Genomic DNA, 19,912 nt, shown 5'->3' on the forward strand with positions numbered 1-19,912 from the left:
TAATAACAGTAAATTATGCATAATTACATGCAACTAACCCTCAACCAAACCCTAATACCCTAACCCTATAGTAAGTACATGTAGGTACTTAAACACATACACTGTAACAATGACACCTTAAAATAAAGTGTAACCAATATGTTTCCTACTAATTATGTATCTCTAAAACTTCTGCTGAATTAATCAGTAATAACAAATATTTGATCACAGAGAACAGTAAAATGAATAAAATGTATACACATTGTTCCTATCATGTTTATTTATTATAATGTTTGTAGAAAAAAAAGCTGCTCACTGATTTCAATATATATTTGGACACTGACAAATCAAAACAAATCTTTACATTCATAAATATAAATAATAGCAATTTACAGCAGAAGCAGATCTTTGTTTTCAGTCTGCAGATATTGTCTTAAGAATAATGCGTAGTCCAGTATTCATCCCTGTATAATTATTGAGAAAATCAACTATTTAGACAGGGGTTAAATAGCTCTAATTCACTATGAAAATATATCCTAAGAGAAATATATGAATAATCATCTGTCGTAAAAAAAGAAAGAAAGAGGCATAAAAACAATTGCATGGTCCAAAATGTAAACCAAAGAGTCAAAATATTTTTTTTTACTGTAAAACAGGATCTCTTGTAGAAGCAGGCAATTTCTTTTCATGAGAAAAAACACACTAAATAAATAATACAAGTTTGTATAGTACATTTCTATTGCTTCCCTCCCTCTTTTCTCTTTCCTCTATGTCTCATGTCTGTTACATAACAGTGGTTGAATGACAACATCCAAGTTTTGCTCTTTTTGGCAGCAATAAATCACAAAGAACAAATGTGTTTTGAGCTGCATGATTATGGGCATGTGAAATAAGGGAGCGTTTAGGCAGCAAACATCAGAGCCTTTATTCTGTTCAGTCAGTATGAGATCATACTCAGTTGAATCAGACGCAAACAAAAAGTAGATGGTAAAATGCCAATATATAGTGGAAAATAGGGAGTGTTACTACGACAGTGAAGGACGAGAGAGGACCAGGCCTGGACTTTAGTTCGTGTTTTATCATGTTTCTATGCGGCAGTCGTCCATGAGGGGCTGCCGCTTTACTTTTGTTTTGTCGTTTGTTTATTTGGTGATTAAAGATTATGTTAAACGTTCGCCAGTTCCCGCCTCCTTCTGCCCTGAGCCTTTAATGTTCGTTACATGTCTGTTTAAAATGCATTTAATGACGAGGAGTGTTTGTAAAAATGTTTCAATGCATTCATTTGGGGTTTAAAAGACACTTAATATTTGATTCTGACTTTATGAGAACAAAACTTGAACTGACTTGAGCTGAGTAACAACACTATTGACACTCTCTAGAGTGGCTTATAGATGATTTGAACTCATTTTACAATTTAAAATTTTACACAGTAAACTTTACACAGAACTCAACTGAATTGAGCTTGACTGAACTGAATCTACACTTTGTAGAGATGCTTTAGATCAGAATTTGAATTGATATATTTGATGAAGTTTGCACCATTGATTCTGTTACCGTGAAGCAGCTTTAAAACAATATGTATTATATAAAGCGCTATATCAGAGCCCCTAAAAGTGACATGGTGAATGAACAAAAAAATAAGAAATGGGAGGAAAAATATATTTCAATGCTTTTGTTTTCTCTCGCAAAAGTTTCGAGTTTCCCTGAGAAACTTTGGGTTTGCTCACAATTAACCTTTTGCGAGAGAATATAATTTTTATCGGGGAACGCAAGCATTTTGCGAAAGAATGCTAAAGGATTTGCATATAAAGTTTCCTCCCATCTCATAATTTTTTTCAAACCCTATGTCCATAGGGGCTATATAAATAAAAGTGACTTGACTTAAACTGAGAGATCAAAAATGATTTTTGCTGCTCATTAGCCCCTTTCACACAGCAATCCCGGTAAATTACCGTCAAATTGCCAGAATGACTCTACTAGTAAATAGTAAATACACAAATATGCTGTTCACACAAGCAACAGCATTCTGGCTTTTTACCGATAAGAGACCATTCACACATCAGCTCCTAAATCATCCGTTACCATTACCAGTAATTTACCAGTAAAGACTGTATGTGTAAGAGGATATTGTCTTTCTGGGCCAGTACACACAATATGCACCATGAGCGTTTGACTGCACATACTGTGAAGGTGCTGAAAATCAATAGACAGTTTCATAGCTTTCTGCATTATCAAAAAGGGTCCTGGCTGCAACTCTTTTAGTCCCAGCCAAAGTCCTGGCCAGTCATCTGGTAGAACTTCATGTTGAAAGGCCTGTAGAAATCCCTGAGTCTGCGCAGCACCTCCTGCGGGATGTGCGGATGCGGTCTTCCTTTCGTCTTCCCCAGGCATCGCGGTCTGCTGCTTCCCTCCGGCTTTTTGAGGCACGGGAAGCCTTTAGTCTGGTTAAAGTAGAAGTGCTTATTGGTGACCACTCGTTTGAGTCCCAGAAAATCCTGCACCCTGCCCATTTCTCCCGCCGGATCCGTCACCAGCTTCTCGCCGCTCACGAAGAGAAGCTGCGCGAGCGGGAAATACCTGAGCCAGTTCTCCAGGTGTTTGGAGTAGATGCCGATCCTCACGGCGCTCCAGGACGTGTCGATCAGACCCGTGGTGGAGTTCTTAAAGACCAGGTTCTGGAAAGATGGCAGGCCGGGGTTTTTGGTCAGAGTCTGAGTGTAGTCTGACACGGCCCGGGTCACGGGGTCACGGACCACCACGATGAGTTTAGTGCTGCGGCTCATGGAGAAAACTCGGGAAGGGGCTTCACGTGTGATGAAGTAGCTGGGTGTCTTCTCCATAGTGATCTGGCCGTCTAAAGTACGAGGCATTAGGTTCCTACAGAAAGAGAAAGTGAAAATCGGTCATAATGGAGGTCACTTTTATTAGGAGTCTGTGATCAAACATGGTTTCTAAATGGTTTGAAACACCTAAATCTTGCCAATATGCATGTATAATGCTCATTTACAAGTTTATAACTTTATCTGTGTGGTCTGGTAGAATACATTTACATGATTTTTCTCATACATTGCTGCAGCACCTTTTTTCACCCTCTGTCTGAATCTGTTTTAGTTACTGTCTCTTTAAAGCCGGTCTCTCTTAAAAACATAATCTGCTCTGATTGGTCAGCTTCCCAGTCTGTTGTAATTGGTCAACCACTTAGAGCATCTATCGGAAATGTAATCAAGCTTCAGCTCCTGAGGTTTCAATCAAACATTATTATATCTATATGGCGTTGATATTGATCCATACCATGTTTTTTTTTTTACCTTGGAGCCAAAAAAATACCCAACTTGAACTTGCACATATGTTCTTTAAAGACGGGCCAAAGTTGCCACAGTATGAGAAATGTGGAAATGGGTTCCAGAAGTAAAAATCCCATTCATTTTCTCCATAGGGAAATTGATTTTTAACCATAACTTATAATAAACCGTTAAAGACAGACATAGCCTACTGTAAGCTACAAGGTTGTTAAACGATGGTATATGCTTAGGCAGAAGCCATCAGTCTACATTATTTCAACTTATAATAATCGTGTTTAAAAACATTATTCCGGGAAAGAAATCTCCACCAACCAGACAATGAGAATAAATGAATGAATGAATGAAAATATGTATGGGAAAATGCTTCCAGAACCAAGGCCGCTAAAATTGGCTTAAGCATCTTGATAAAGCTTGCTTAGGCACAAGAATAAAAAAATATGTATTATGGGATTGTCTTATTGCCTTTTCTTTTCTGTCATTACTTACTCACCCTCACGTTGTTCCAAACCTGTATGACTTACTTTTTTCCCCTGTGTAACACAAACTAAGTTACTTTGAAAAAGTCATACATGTTTGGTTTGGAATGACATTTATGACAGAATTTAAATGTTTGAAAGAACTGTGCCTTTAGGGAAGCTGCATTCGAATCTGGCCAAAATCATAATAAGGCTGGCTTTCAGAACAGCATTTGCATTCGGAGTGCACATAAATGTCGTCAAAGTAGGCAGCTCATAGGTTTTGGGACAGAAACTATGTGCAGCTTCACCTATGTCGTCCAAACTAAATATTGAACTGCAATTTTAAGCAATTCTGCTAAATGAAAAACTTTATTAAAAGTGACTCTGGAGACGTGATAATTGCCACCATTTTCAGCTCTCGCCAGCGGATGAAGCTGTCACAAGTGTTCTGCATTTCAGTTCATCATGATGAAAGATGTTCTTTTTATTATCAAATATAAAACAAGCACTTCTCTGATGAGGTCACTGTTGAATTACTCACTCTGGGTAATGCAAAGTGTTGTTAAATAAACATTAAAGTTGACTTTATTAAAAACCAGCCCAGTGGAATGAACGAGAAGGGAGTTGGTGAGTTGCTAGAAAAAAAAAAAAAAAAAAAGACGAAACCATAAAAGCTTTAAGCAGTCATTGATGGGTTTTGTCCGCAGAACGCCTGCACATTTCGTGCTGATTTGATCATTTTTGCGAGATCCTCGTTTAAAAGTTTGCCTTTATTACCACAAAATAGGGATGAGCAACGATTAATCACATCCAAAATAAAAGTTTGTGTTTAAATAATGTATGTATGTGTAGCCTACTGTGTATAATTATTTTGTATATAAATACACACATATGCATATATTTAAGAACTATTTGCATGTATATATTTATATATAATTGATATTATATACAAATATTAATATTTTATATATAAATAACACATTTTTCATAAATATATACATGCATGTCTGTGTATTTATATATACAAAATAATTATACATAGTACACATACATATATTATTTAAACACAAACTTTTATTAATCACGATTAATCGTTGCCCATCCATACCACAAAGTGTAAATAAAAGGAGGGTTATTGCTTCAAAATATTACTTCAAAATTAGGTCTAGTTGCCATTTCTTTGTAATTAAATGTGACATTTTTCAAAAATGATTTGTAGCCTGTATAAAATAAAATTAATAGATGGGTATAATATATTATTAAAATTAATAATTATTTATTCTAATATGGTAATAATTAACAATATAAAATATATAATTTGTAAATACATTTTTATAAATAAATAAATATAACTAAGTATAAATATATGATGGTTCTTGTTGATTATAAGGTTCAGCTAATCTCGATGAATGTCCAATAGCTCCAGCATCAAGTGGAAAAGTTTCTACACTAACTCTCACTATTTCCATACAGAACATATGCAGTAGATTAACTCTTCATTGGTCTGGGATGGCGTTTGGAAAGCGGTCTCTCTCTCTCTCTCTAATACTGAGGCTAATACTGAACTCTAATAAGAATCATATTCCTCTTCGAGAGCTTTACCACAGAGACAAGAGTCATAGTTATTTATGCCAGTGGCCTGATGACTGTGAAATAGAATGAAGAACAACATTGAGAAATTGGATTTGCCATATTATTTGATCTGCATTGTTTTTAAAGGAATAGTTCACCAAAAATCACAACATTTTGTCTCTATTTATCCACTCTGAAATCATTCAAAGTCTTTAAAAATCACCATCTTTAATGGAATATTGCGGTATTTATTAGAAATGATGTATCTGTGCACATCTTAATTTCTTTTAAAAACTTCCTGTCCATGTAACCTTTAATCAATTCTTATTTAAAGGGATACTCCACTTTTTTTTTGAAATAGGCTCATTTTCCAACTCCCCCAGAGTTAAACAGTCGAGTTTTACCATTTTCGAATCCATTCAGCCGAACTCCGGGTCTGACGGTACCACTTTTAGCATAGCTTAGCATAGATCATTGATTCTGATGAGTCCAGTAGCATTTCTTTCAAAATGACCAACGAGTTTCAATATTTTTCCTATTTAAAACTTGACTCTTCTGTAGTTAAACCGTGTACTAAGATCGACGGAAAATGAAAAGTTGCGATTTTCCAAGCCTATATGGCTAGGAACTATACTCTCGTTCCGGTGTAAGAATCAAGGAACTGTGCGGCCATACCATGGGTGCAGGCGTAATGATATGACGAAGCACTTGCTGTCAACAAACCAACGTGACAACCTGCTTGCACAGGGAGCGTGCCTTGTAGCATTCGTTGGTATTCGGTGTAACATTACGGTAGAATATACCCTCGACTTACTATCACAGCCCGTTACTATGCACAGAACCATGGCTAATCGCACAGGAAACCTAATTTGCCGCCTAAAAACTACACAAACTTAGTCCCGGTCATGTTGGAAGTAACCGAGCTGGGGACTATTTTCAGGTGCTTCGTCATATCATTACGCCTGCTGCACCCATGGTACGGCCGCACAGTTCCTTGATTCTTACGCCGGAACGAGAGTAGTTCCTAGCCATATAGGCTTGGAAAATCGCAACTTTTCATTTTCCGTCGATCTTAGTACACGGTTTAACTACAGAAGACTCAAGTTTTAAATAGAAAAAATATTAAAACTCGTTGGTCATTTTGAAAGAAATGCTACTGGACTCATCAGAATCAATGATCTATGCTAAGCTATGCTAAAAGTGGTACCGTCAGAACCGGAGTTCGGTTGAATGGATTCGAAAATGGTAAAACTCGACTGTTTAACTCTGGGGGAGTTGGAAAATGAGCCTATTTCCAAAAAAAGTGGAGTATCCCTTTAATCTCCTTAATTCTCTCCTCTGATGACGCGTTTACTGATATAAGGGCGGAGCAACCTGTCACTCACATGAGATCCACCAATAGCAAAACACAACCATCCAATCAGTTCAATATAGACAAAATCAAGTCCCACGCTATATTTTTTCTTGTTCGGGAAGCTGTTTCAGTCAAATATATGTCACAATAGGGAATAAAAAACTACTGCAACTTCTGTTTCATGCTGACTTTAAGCTCTAAGAAGGACAAACAACTTTAAAAAAGCACCATCAAATTAGGCCATGCAACTTCTGAAGTCATACAATAACTGATATGTACCTATTCCAATCATGCAGCATTTCTTCAAAAGTGTTTCAAGTATGTTTACATGATGGATGTTCACAGTGCCCGCTTTTAGAGGTGTGATCTTGATGCATTACAAGCATGCAAACCTTTTAATTTGGATTCACAATGTCATGGTTAATGTCAATGTTGTCATTCTCACCCTGCATCTAAAGTGCAAGCACTGTTTGGCTGTGTACACACAGCTAAGTGCTTGTTTAATTCAGAGTAATCAAGCTAATGGAAGCCATAATGGCACTGGCCGTGTCTGTTGACATCATGTTTACGTTTGGGAGAGCAAGCTGGTAATAGGCGAATAGTTTGGGCTTCTCTAAATTCACGCCAATGGCCCACACACTCTGGTCCATCCATTTGATCTCCAAATCTAAAGAAGCATAGCAAGATAAAGCCCCCATTTTGTCCAGGTTTGCAAACGCAGCTAACCAGCGACCTCTGACAACCTTTGATCTCTCGCCAGTTGTTCGCTCGTGTGTTTTGTTCTTTATCGGGTGGCTTCGCAGCAGCTGCTGTTACCTGTGCGGTGGTCAGGGTGATGAAGCGGCTAGCATCCATGCTGTTTGTTTTGATCACACCTAGCGCAGCGCTAGTGGTTAGCATCTGGGCCGGGAATGTGGGAGTACATGTGAGCTTATCAGCTCAGAACCTGGCAACAATTTATTTCTGTTTACTAGTACAGAAGGCACGGCTGCGGGTGGCCTGGTGCAAAAATGGCCTCTAAAAGTATCAAACTCAATTTGTTTGGCGTTCTTTGATTATAAAATAAGCATTAAAAATTGTAAGAAAACTACATTTTAACATTGTTTTTCTAAAATCTAAACATCCTTACAACACAATAAATTCACCAAACAGAACGATAGAACGATAGAACGATAGAACGATAGAATGATAGAATGATAGAATGATAGAAAGAACGATGGATGGATGGATAGATAGATAGATAGATAGATAGATAGATAGATAGATAGATAGTTAGATAGTTAGATAGATAGATAGATAGATAGATAGAACGATAGATAGATAGATGGATAGATGGATAGATAGATAGATATATGGATAGATGGATAGATAGATAGATAGATAGATAGAACGATAGATAGATAGATAGATAGATAGATAGATAGATAGATAGATAGATAGATAGATAGATAGATAGATAGATAGATAGATAGATGGATAGATAGAACGATAGAGATAGAATGATAGATAGATAGATAGATAGATAGAACGATAGAATGATAGATAGATAGATAGAACGATAGATAGATAGATAGATAGATAGATAGATAGATAGATAGATAGATAGATAGATGCATACAATTTAAGTGATGTGATGATGATGTAAAAGTTTATTTCAATAAGTGAAAAAAAAAAAAGATTTTCCAATAAGTGCAAATGGTATTCAGATTGTAAATAAAAAAAGGACAAACAAACACAACTAAAATAAACTGTTCAAAGTTACTTGCAAACAAACTTTTGGCAATGTCAATAAATTGACCCAAAAACAGAGCAAGAACTATAAACCAACTCACTCTAGCTTCCTAACAACTCTGAGAGGCCCTCTTAAAAAGGCCAAGCCCCACCTATACTTGGACTAAACCATGTAGAAATTAAAGGTAATAAAGACATTTACAAAAGACAAAAAAATTTGATTTAACAGTAACAAAGACTGTTATAATAATACAAAAATATATAAACATTGGGGGAAAAAAACAAATTCAATGAATTATTAATATTTAACAATGTTTAACTAAGAATCAAACAGAACATCAATTTCCCCCTCATTCATGAGAACAATGAACCGTGCCTCCTATTGGCGGGAATGAGATCTTCAAAAATAGAGGCAGTTACTGTGAACAGTCGTCTGGGTTGGGAAATGTTCCAGAGAATAAGTATGACTATTTATATTATGTAAGTGGTTAATTGAAAACAATTGATTTAACATGTTTACCTGACTTGTTTGACTACTTAACACAACACAATACAGTACATAAATCAGCATAATGAAATTAATGACTCACTCATTTTAAACGAAAGAAAAGGTGCATGGTGAGGACAGGAACAACACTAAACAATACACAATCAGTGACACACACATATCTGTGTTAATTGGTGTTAAAATTTTGCACACAACAGATAATGTGTTATGATGTTTAGAATGAAAAAGATAGATAGATAGATAGATAGATAGATAGATAGATAGATAGATAGATAGACAGACAGATAGATAGATAGATAGATAGATAGATAGACAGATAGATAGATAGATAGATAGATAGATAGATAGATAGATAGATAGATAGATAGATATATAGATAGATAGATAGAGATAAGGAGATAGATAGATTGATAGATTTTCAATTGTATTTATTTTCACTCCCGTGAGAAATCTGCATCACTTATGAGACATGATAACAAAATGTTTAGCTAGTTTGTAAAGGCTCAAAATATTCCTGAAAAAGATTAACAAAAGTACATGGTTTCATATTGGACACCAGACAAATATACTGACAGACCACCACTGTTTGGTTTAGGTTTCTGTGGGTTACTTTTCAAAATATTCAAATACATTTTTGAACCCAACACATGTTAAACTATAAAAAAGAGACAATAAACAAAGAGCGGTAAGTCATGCCTGATTACACGACAAGCTTTTCCTATTCTCTTCCTCTGAGCTGTTTGCATTATACACGTCATAACAGAGTGGCATCTTCTCTCCCTCATTTACATGAACCACCGGATCTGACCTTTCTCCCATTATCAGAGGAAAACATCCAGACTGAACACCCCCCTGTGTCTGGCAGCAGTGACCCGGGATGTTCCCGTAGGATCTCTGCCACATCTGGCAGCAATGAGTCTCTGGGAGGAAGTTGCTTCCTTTTAAGGGTTAACCATGGGCCTGAAACCATGCAGTAGGGATCTTTTGTCCAATATTTTAGTTTTTTTTTAAGTTATCTTAACTTTTGGGAAGCAAGTAAAACTCAAAAAGGCCCATACAAAAACAAAACAAAAAACTAAAGTAATGTAATTGCAGCGCTCAGTTAAGTGGTCGAGTACGGCAGGTCCTTCTTATTGAGAGCATTGAGGACACAGGCTTGTCATTACACAGCAAATGGAAGCTTCTAGAAACTGTGGGAAGCAATTAAATGTCAGCTGGAAATACCAAGTTAAACTGCACGAACATGCAAACGGACAGAAAGCACGAGACAAAACAAGCCCTTAGGGAAAAGAAATGACAGAGAAGTCCTCTTAAACGTCCCAATTGTGTCTTTTAGACATCAATTACATTAAATAGAGACTTCTTAGTTTTATCTCCTGAGAACAGATCCTATGATCGCACATTTCTAGACTTTCTATACGTCACTATTGACAACGATTTTAAACACGAACTCAAGACCAGATGATCTGAGCTTTTCTTCAAAGGAATGCTGCATCTGAAACAAAGTTGCTACGTAAATGAGTCCAAACTGAGCTCTCTGTTAAACACTGAAAGAGCAACATCGGAGCAATACAATACTGTAATTCTTGGGACACTCGGTGGGCGCTGAAACACCAGGTTTTGACTCTGCATGTGTGGCATCGCAGGAAAGCCACAGGTCAAAGGAGAAGTCGAGGTTTAAACGCTCACATCCGAGAGAGAGAGAGAGAGAGAGGGGGGGGGGTTTATCAGAATGTTCAGTGTGTGTGTGTGTGTGTGTGTGAGTGTGTGTGTGTGTGTGTGTGAGAGAGAGATGTGTGTGTGTGTGTATGTGTGAGAGAGAGAGGTGTGTGTGTGTGTGAGAGAGAGAGAGAGAGAGAGTGAGAGAGAGAGAGAGAGAGAGAGAGAGAGAGAGAGAGAGAGAGAGAGAGAGAGAGAGAGAGAGAGAGAGAGAGAGAGAGAGAGAGAGAGAGGGGCAAACTAATTGCCCTTCCTATCATGTGGGAAAATCAGCAGTGCTGCTGAGTGTGTGTTTGCGTGGGTTTATCTGTGAAGCAGTGGCAGGATGAACACACCCAAAGATGAAGACACAGAGGCAGAAAAAGACACCTACAGATGTATTTAAACAGTCAACTCCCTCTTCTTAAATTCCTTCTAAAATACCTTTCGATTCTACCTTAGCTAGTGGCATCTATGAGCAGCCAAACCCAAAATCAAAAACCCTCATACATTTTTTTGCGAACTACTTTAAGTGATGACTCATATAATTATATAATATAAAGAACTTTTCTCAAAAGGGCTCCCAACTCTGGAAGATGCTGCCAATTGAAATGAAAGCAGTACATGACTTAAAGCCTTACACGGGTTAAACACTGGTTTCAAACAAACCAGAGCTGTACACATTTTAATTACAGTTTGAATCATCTAAAAGTTTTTTATCTATGTTGCCAGGGTTGAGAGAATATCCTTAAAATTGGTACTTAGTGTTTTTTTTTTGTCTTTTTTGGGTGTGTACATGTATGTATCTTATATTATACATATATATATATATATATATATATATATATATATATATATATATATATATATATTTACATAATATCGCGTCCATTTCTAAATATCAGCGATGCTGAGACCCTAGTTCACGCTTTCATCACTTCACGGCTTGACTACTGCAATTCTCTTTTCTATGGCTTACCCAATTCATCAATAAATATATTTCACGCAAACTTCATTGGCTACCCGTTCGCTTTCGTATTCAATACAAGATACTCCTTATCACAGTCAAAGCACTCCATGGTCTTGTTCCCAACTATATTTCTGATCTCATCCATACAGTACCTACACTTAGATCTTCCGATACCGGTCTGTTGACGATCCGTAGGCACAAACTGTCATCGTTTGGTGGAAGGATTTTTGCACCGCTGCCCCAAATCTTTGCCCCAACACATCCGCGACCTTTCATCATTACACGATTTCAAAACCCACCTTAAAACATATATTTTTCCTACTTGTTTCCATGACCCCTAACTCTATGATCAGATTTTTATGTATATCAAGCGTAGCGTCAGTTCTGGCAGGTCACGTTAGTCAAGCTCGCATCAGCTCCAGGTCTACCTATAGGAATACGACGCCTATCACTATATAAGCTCCTCAGTATTATCAGCAGCTGTCGATTTATCCGGAGCAAATTACCCTCCTCCCTCCCCAGCTCCTCCTCTCATCCAGTCAGGATTTGACATTCTGATTCCCCTTGAATCAGGATCAATTCTCGAATCATGTTGTACTTTAAAATCTTGAATTAATGATATCTGCAATACATTCATGTTGGTTCTGTTCTGTTTACAGTAAGGGGGGTTTTCTGAAAGGCGCTTTATAAAATAAAGATATTATTATTATTATTATATTTGTTAGAAGTGTTAAAGCTAGGGTAGGCAATTTGTTTAACTTTTTGTTATATTGATTGAAACTCTATTTATCCTTCCTGATAGCAATCAATAGAAGTGTCTAAATATTAAAACATGAATATCTTCTGTGAAAGTGTCAGGACCAAAAAATATTCATCCAATGATACCATAGTGCTCACATTGGTGGGGGTGAAATCTTTTCCAAATGATTTTTTTCATTTGAAGATCAATTTACATATTCTATAATGTTATATTATATTTCAAAACAATGAACTGCAAATCCAACTTTATCCTCCTGATTAGTCTCTTGAAGCCCCGGCAGGATGCGCTTCCTTTTCTTCCTGCTTTTTAAATCTGCTTCCGAAGCTCCTAATTATCTAAACAGACTGGCTGAAATTTTGTAGATATTAAGTGTTTGAAGTTGTGTTAAGGATCAGTCACCGGAAACACCGAGCAGGAAGAAGTCCTCGGCTGCAGATCACTGGTGGGCAGAGGGGATGTTTTTAATGCTGGATGATCCGATGTTACTGTTGGGCAGCAAAACTGGCCAAAGCGTTACAAATTAATCGTGATTTTAACGGTAAAAGACTGTATAACTGCTACAGTGAAAACCTGTTTAATTTAGTGTCATTTTACAGTAAAATACTGTTAAATTTAAGGTTTTTGGAAGTGAAAAAGAACAAGTCATTGTATAATTTACGGTGAAAAAACAAATGAACATTCCCTGCGTGACACTTCATATTTGATGTATTTTTTTTTTTGAAATATGTTTCTTTATAGTTTTTCTTATTTTTTTCCAATCAGTTGAGTACATTAGAGTTTTATGTTACATTTAATGTTGTTAAATTAATGTTTATTGCATTTTTTAAATTGCTGGATAAACTAATGTTACTGGTGGGCAGCAAAACTGGCCAGAGCTTTTGGGAATCTGATCACAAATTGACACAGTATTGCTGGTAAAAAAAAAACACACAAAACCAAACAATGCAAGTATCCTTAATGCATCTAAGATTCATGATTGGTCACATGTTTCTGGAAATCGTCATGTATCAGGACATTGCTAAATGCCCACAAACGCCTGACATAAATTTACAGTATAAATTTGGCAGGAGGACCCTGGGAAAAAAGACCTGGCACAGTGTATATTCAATGAACTATATGCTATGGTGGTGTGTGCAGTGAAAACGGTTTCTGTGTCAAACTGCTGACTGAACCGAAGCCAAAGAGCAAAACTACATTTATAAAACCGAGGTAGATTTATATGTGACCAGATAGCTTCTCTGTAGCTCCTATAGACGTTTCAATGCACACATGCAGGAATATAAAAGTAAAAACAGATCGTACAATGGAAATCTGTTCAAATATGCACCACACAGAATTTTAAGTGACTCAATATGGAGTGTGTAGCAGCATAATGAAGCTTTAAGACCGGCCTGGAGGAAACCACATCCCTGGCTTGGTTAACAGCCCAGCGTATGAGCAGCTTTAACAGGCAGAGCAGAAGAACGACTGCAGCTGCACAATTCAGAGGTTCTGGTATAGGATTAGCGTCTTCAACCACTTTTTTTGCCTGATTAATCATACTTTTTTTATTGGACGCAATGTATTCAAGAGGGATATACTGGGCTTTTCTCTGTACTTCAGCAGTAGAAGACGAGGCATTTCTGCTGAGAAGCCATGCATCAAAAACAACTATCTATGCCGTTGTGGGTTGGTGAACAAATTTGGGACAAGCCAAAGCTTTCTTTCTCTTGGCCTAGACTGTAACTTACTTACCCACTCCAAGTTATTTCTTAGGAAATTATTATCCTGCTAACCACATCATTAAAAAAAAGAATGATAATAATAAATAAAAATTCAAAGGCAAAGCAAAGTTAAACGCGTTTCTCACAGACTTACAACTCAGCCAGGTGTGTCAATGTAAGACACATAGAAAGTAAAAAATAACGGGCGCTGTAGTCGATTAAGGCCCTGTTTACACGAGAACGCTCGCTGGTGAAAACGTAAAAATATTTTATCGGATGTGCCTTTCGTTTACACGGCGACTGCGTTTTTGGGGCTTAAAAACGCAAAAAAGTGGAAATCTTAAAAACGCTCCACCGTCGCGTTCCCGTCTAAAGGGTAAAAACGCAAAAGTCTGCTAGACAGTGAAGGCGTCGCGTACACGTTTACGTCACAGGCATGCGCCAGTACAGGAAAATAACAAAACATTATCAAACTAAAATATAGCATTAATTTCATTGACAAAAAAATTAAAAATAAAATCTGTCATTTTTTAGCGACACGCGAAGAGCACCGAGGGTTAAAGCCGCAGCTTTACCGTATTAAACATGAAAAACTGTGTCAGCGTGTCTTTCTCTTTCAGTGCTTCACACTGCCACCTAGCCGCCTGGAGTGCATACTACATCGAATGTCACACACTTTTGCGTCACCATATGCACGCAGATCCCCCCCCATAACGCTTGTCTAAACACAGAATAAAAAGTGATAACGCAACGCCACTTTTGCGTTTTCTCTTCAGATCGTTTCCGTGTAAACATAGCCTAACTGCACCCACACACCGGACGCGAATAGCGCGTCAGGCGCGAGTGATTTCAATGTTAAGTCAATGCAAAGACGCGTTACACGCGTTTTACGCGCGTAACGCGTCTTTGCATTGACTTAACATTGAAATGACTCGCGCCTGACGCGCTATTCGCGTCCGGTGTGAACGCACCATTAGATAGCCAATCAGAAACCCTCTCTGCCAGTCATGATTTTGCATATTCAGATTTGCTGACAGGATTGGCTTAAATACATTTGGAGGGCGGGGTTTTGAAGAGAGGGCGTGCCGATGAAATGAGAAAAATAGCAGAAGCTTACAAAGCAGCTGAAATTGCTTCCCGGACCTTTTCCTGCGATTATCAAATTATTAAGATAATGAAACTCTCCTAAAAAATAAAGGTTCCCAAAGAGGGGATTTCCCAGAAAACCAATAGAAGAACCTTTTTTGGTTGCTTAAATATCCTTTCAGTTAACAGTTCTTAAAAAGAATACGGTTTTCTTAGTGTTAAGAACATTTGAACAATCTAAAGAACATTTTCCCCACTATAAAGAACCTTTTGTGGAATGAAAAGATTCCATGGATTCTTCACGGGAACAATCGATGCCAATAATTTATAAGTCTAGGCCTCCCTTCCAATGCAATTTATTTTTATCTCTATCTGAGATCTGTTAAGATTGTTTAGTGTCACATATAAACAAGATCTCCTATAATTATTATCAAGAGACCCTCTGCATTTGGTGCAACAAATAGTTTTAGGACATGATGGTTTTCATCAGTCGCTTCCTGGCCGTTCTTCTTCATCACGACTCTGAGGATATAGATAACTCATCTATCTCTGTTCTGCAGCGCTGATGGTTTCTTCCACACCACTACCCTCAGCCCTGATCAATCAATGGCTAGTTTAATGTTAGAGACCCGGGTCATATGGGAAATCAAGCCTGTCAAATCGGCACTCTGACATCATGAAATGTATGGCTTTAATATCTAAATTGAATGTGTAATGCAAAATGTAAATGTATTCATTAACACCATGCAGGGACAGATTAGCTGAAGAATTATTAGGTTTTTGCGTAGAATGGATTGAGCGCTAATGCGTTTTCTAAGAGTTTGTTGGAATTCTGCCTAAATATCAACTGTTGTTTTAAGCCATTTCTTCTGTCATTTATTTTAGGACAAATTTGCAAAAATAAATCTTTATATCTAAAATATGAAATAATTACATGTATATATATATATATATAAACAAAGTAAATACATCTATTTTAAATTTTATACTAATTTAATATACTAATTTTAATATATATTTTTTATCATTACTTTGACCACCTTTAGCATACGTATAATGCCAACACTTACTCTGAAACCTACTTTAGGGATACACTTCAGTCGTTTAAATAATAAACTTCTCTCCTCGTCATTTCTAAGAGCCTTCTGTGACACAGCACTCACGAGACAGGAGATAAACCTATATCTATTCTCTTAAAGCACAGGTCCTTAAAGTATAAACCTTCATGGCCAAGAATCATAAAGAATCTCAGGAGCTGAAGAGGCAGCAGCAGTTTGTCAGCAAGATTGAATATGCACAGGTTAATTAACTGTCTCCGTGCCTAAGTGCAATGCAGTTGGTTAAGGAAGGATCGATATTCAGCACGTCTGCATTCATCATTGATCGGGAGGGGGACTTTTATTCCACACCGTGATTTATGGAGTCATGAAAAGGTGCTAGTGTCAGGTGGGGGAGGAAGAATTTTTATGGATTAATGCACAGAATTAAAGAACATGTAATGGATGGACATGTTAATCAGAACATATTAGCAATTCATGAGAAGAAAATAGCAAAAAAAATGATAGAAACAGCTTTTTAGAAGATTTATATGATAGATTACAATTCTTTATTAACTTGTGCAGTTATTATAATTAATTTATAAATTATATATATGTGACCCTGGATAAAAAAACAGTCACATGTCGCACGGGTATATTTGTGGCAATAGCCAACAATACATTATATGGCTCAAAATTATAGTTTTTTCTTTTATGCCAAAAATTATTAGGATATTAAGTAAATATCATGGATATTTTCCTACCGTAAATATATAACACATTTATTTTTTGCCAAATATTGTCCTATCCTAACACACCATACATCAATGGAAAGCTTATTTATTCAGTTTTCATATGATACATCTAAATGTTTTACCCATGTGACTGGTTTTGTCGTCCAGGGTCACAAATTATAATTATATATATATATATATATATATATATATATATATATATATATATATATATATATATATTTATTTATATATATAATACAAATTAATATGTGTTACTTATAATAATAATTAAATAAAATTTATAAATATTTAAGCATTTTATAAAAATATGATTATGAAAATACAGAGTAACTTTAATTTTTTTCATTGCTGTAGATTACTATTATTAACAATGTAAATTAAAATAAAATTATAAAATAAAAAAAATGTAATAAAATGTTTGACTAAACACCTGTAAACATATGCCTTAAATATATGCAATATTTAATGTAGTAATGATTTGGACAATTTTTCACAAGTCTTGACCTTTTAATGGATAAAGTATATGAGCACCTTTTCTCTCTCTCTCTCTCTCTCTCTCTCTCTCTCTCTCTCTCTCTCTCTCTCTCTCTCTCTCTCTCTCTCACACACACACACACACACACACACACACACACACACACACACACACACACACACACACACACACACACACACTCTCTTCCATAGGGCTTCCAGCTGGCATGCACAATAGCTCAGCTGTCATTACACATCTGCACACACACACAGAATACCAGTGGTGTTGACAAGGCTGATATTGAATTATAGTTACAAAAACCCCGTACATGGGTAGTTTGTTTACATAAGGCTGTCACCACATGCTGGAACAAATGTGTGTGCAAGTGCGTGAAAGAGAGAGAAATCATCAAACTAAGCCTCAAAGTCGCTTCACAGGCTATAGCTGTCTTCAGCAGAGAGGAAACGCATCATAAACCGTCCATTATTATTATCATCTCCATAATAAAAACTCTATCATCATTCATTTACTCACCCTCGTGTCATTGCAAAACCCTTTCAGGTTCTATGAAGAAAATAACAACAGTTTGGGAAGTGAGTAAATAAGGACAGAATTTAATTTTGGGCCAAAGTATTTCTTAATAGACACGTTTAAGATATGATTCCCATGTGTCTGATTTCAGATTGGATGAGACGAGAGACAGATGAGAGAAACAGTCAATCCACAGACATTATATTGACAGAGGGCTGAATGTCCTGCCGATGAGACACGACTCTAAACTGGGCCGGTTATTGACAGGTGATATTAATGAACCAAGTGGCATTCAAATAGAGAGGAAGAATCAATTGCTGATCATGCAGACAAACGTATAACTGGTTGACGGACAGTCTAAACATGCAGTTTTGAAAGAAGTCTTAGTGTGAAAACTCTTTTGAGGAGTTAATTAAACCAATGATCTCTCCAATGACAGAAGCTTGTACCTCAGATATGCAGACAGATAAGACTATTATTTGTGATCGGTTTACAAAGTAGAACTGGCACTTTTGTTTTTAATATGTAGCTTTTTCTTGCCTCTCCCACTTCGAGCACGAGTGGTAGGCTACTAGAACGGGTGGTTGCCATGGCATTGGTTTCTACGGAGTGGTTGTTAGCACGTTGCTATGCAGTCACTAGGAAAGTTTTTACATGCCGCCCCGAGTCAAACAAGCAAATAAACAAACCATATTTGGCAGTTAATGGTGTGTGGCGTTGATGCTTCAATGTAAAGTGGTTCAAAACAATTAGGCTCACTGTATTAGACACAGGATAGAGTAGCCTATCTTCAAAATTTTCTTTAAGAAAAATGACACTCTGGTGTAGCCTATAGCCAATTGCATTCATAATTTTTCACGTGTGGCTTAACTAGTGTACATTCATGCAACAACCGCGTGATATCTTTCATGGCTGCATAATTAAGTTTTTTATTTTTTTATTTTTTATAATCCCTATATATCCCTATAGTAGGATACAGCGATAATATAATTCACACTATTGACAGACGACCTACCTGTACCACTGAAGACCCTTCTCATAAAACCTGTCAAAGAAGTGCGGCTCTGCGCCCACCGCTCGCACGTCAGGGTGAACGCGCAGGAACTCCAGAAGCGCGCGCGTTCCCCCCTTTTTCACGCCGATGATAATCGCCTGAGGAAACTCTTTAGTCCCAAAGTTGTTTGACACAGAAAGATTGGTGTAAGTGTCATAGCCTGAAGATCGCTGCCGCATCTCATCTTCCACGTCCGTCGCGTCCTGATCGAGGAGCTCGCGCACGACGGAGCCGTTCCCGTGCGCGCCCGGCTGGAGTTTCTTCCCTTCCTTTGGGAAAAGTTTGCTTCTGAAACTCTGATGCACGTACAGTGCACTCGGCATGGAATCGCAGTATCCAGTGAGACAGTAGAATAAATAGGTGAATATAAGGATCATGGTAAAGAACACGGACACCTTGGAATGCGCTTTCAGGTGTCCGAAGTCGAAACTCGTTGTCCAACATCCCATGAGTGTCTTTGCTTCGCAAGACATAACACGTTAAACGGAGGAATCATGCCGTATTAAATGTAAAAGAGTGACTTTTGGTTGCAAGACTTAACATTTAGTGAGATTTACTCACGCCTCAAAGTCACTAAATCAAATGCACAGCATATTTGCGCGAGCATCTTATCCAGAGAAGTAACATAACGAATTATATTTGTCATGTTCTGTTTGTTGGATATGACTTCTTTGGCTTGGAGTCTCGCAGTCGTGCAGCTTCGGGTGACCAGGGTTACCCATTCATCTCCCACCCGTTTTTGGTGTGAATCCACGCCCTGCCTCCCGAGTCCCACCCCCTTTTCCCCAAATTGCTTTTATGACTTTCCTAAGCAGTTACAAATCCATTAAGTACTGTTAAATCGATGTGAGTTAGAGAGCTTGTTTTATTTGCGGATAAGAAAAGAACAGGTCAAAGTTCACAGCTCTTACTGCACAAGAGAGATAGTGAAATGTT

The 19,912-nt window shown here is 37.2% G+C and overlaps 1 protein-coding gene across 1 annotated transcript; it reads right to left on the bottom strand.

Annotated features, from left to right (window-relative positions):
* Positions 1–243: 243 nt before the first annotated feature.
* LOC306999911 (heparan sulfate glucosamine 3-O-sulfotransferase 6) lies at positions 244–19,707 on the bottom strand. Its single transcript, XM_079615019.1, has 2 exons — positions 18,938–19,707; positions 244–2,856 (listed from the first exon to the last, which is right to left on the bottom strand). Exons 1-2 carry the CDS (start codon positions 19,447–19,449, stop codon positions 2,238–2,240), a joined length of 1,131 nt encoding a protein of 376 aa, XP_079471145.1. The 5' UTR covers positions 19,450–19,707; the 3' UTR covers positions 244–2,237.
* Positions 19,708–19,912: the final 205 nt, after the last annotated feature.

This window comes from Phoxinus phoxinus, assembly GCF_949152265.1.
Source record: "Phoxinus phoxinus genome assembly, chromosome: 6".
NCBI lineage: Eukaryota > Metazoa > Chordata > Actinopteri > Cypriniformes > Leuciscidae > Phoxinus > Phoxinus phoxinus.

What these genes read in the sequence shown, in the direction of transcription:
- LOC306999911 (XM_079615019.1), bottom strand. Translation starts at nt 19,449, where the DNA reads ATGTCTTGCGAAGCAAAGACACTCATGGGATGTTGGACAACGAGTTTC. An exon ending in AAGGGTCTTCAGTGGTACAG is followed by an intron (nt 2,857 to 18,937) that starts GTAGGTCGTCTG and finishes CTCTTTCTGTAG; the next exon opens with GAACCTAATGCCTCGTACTT.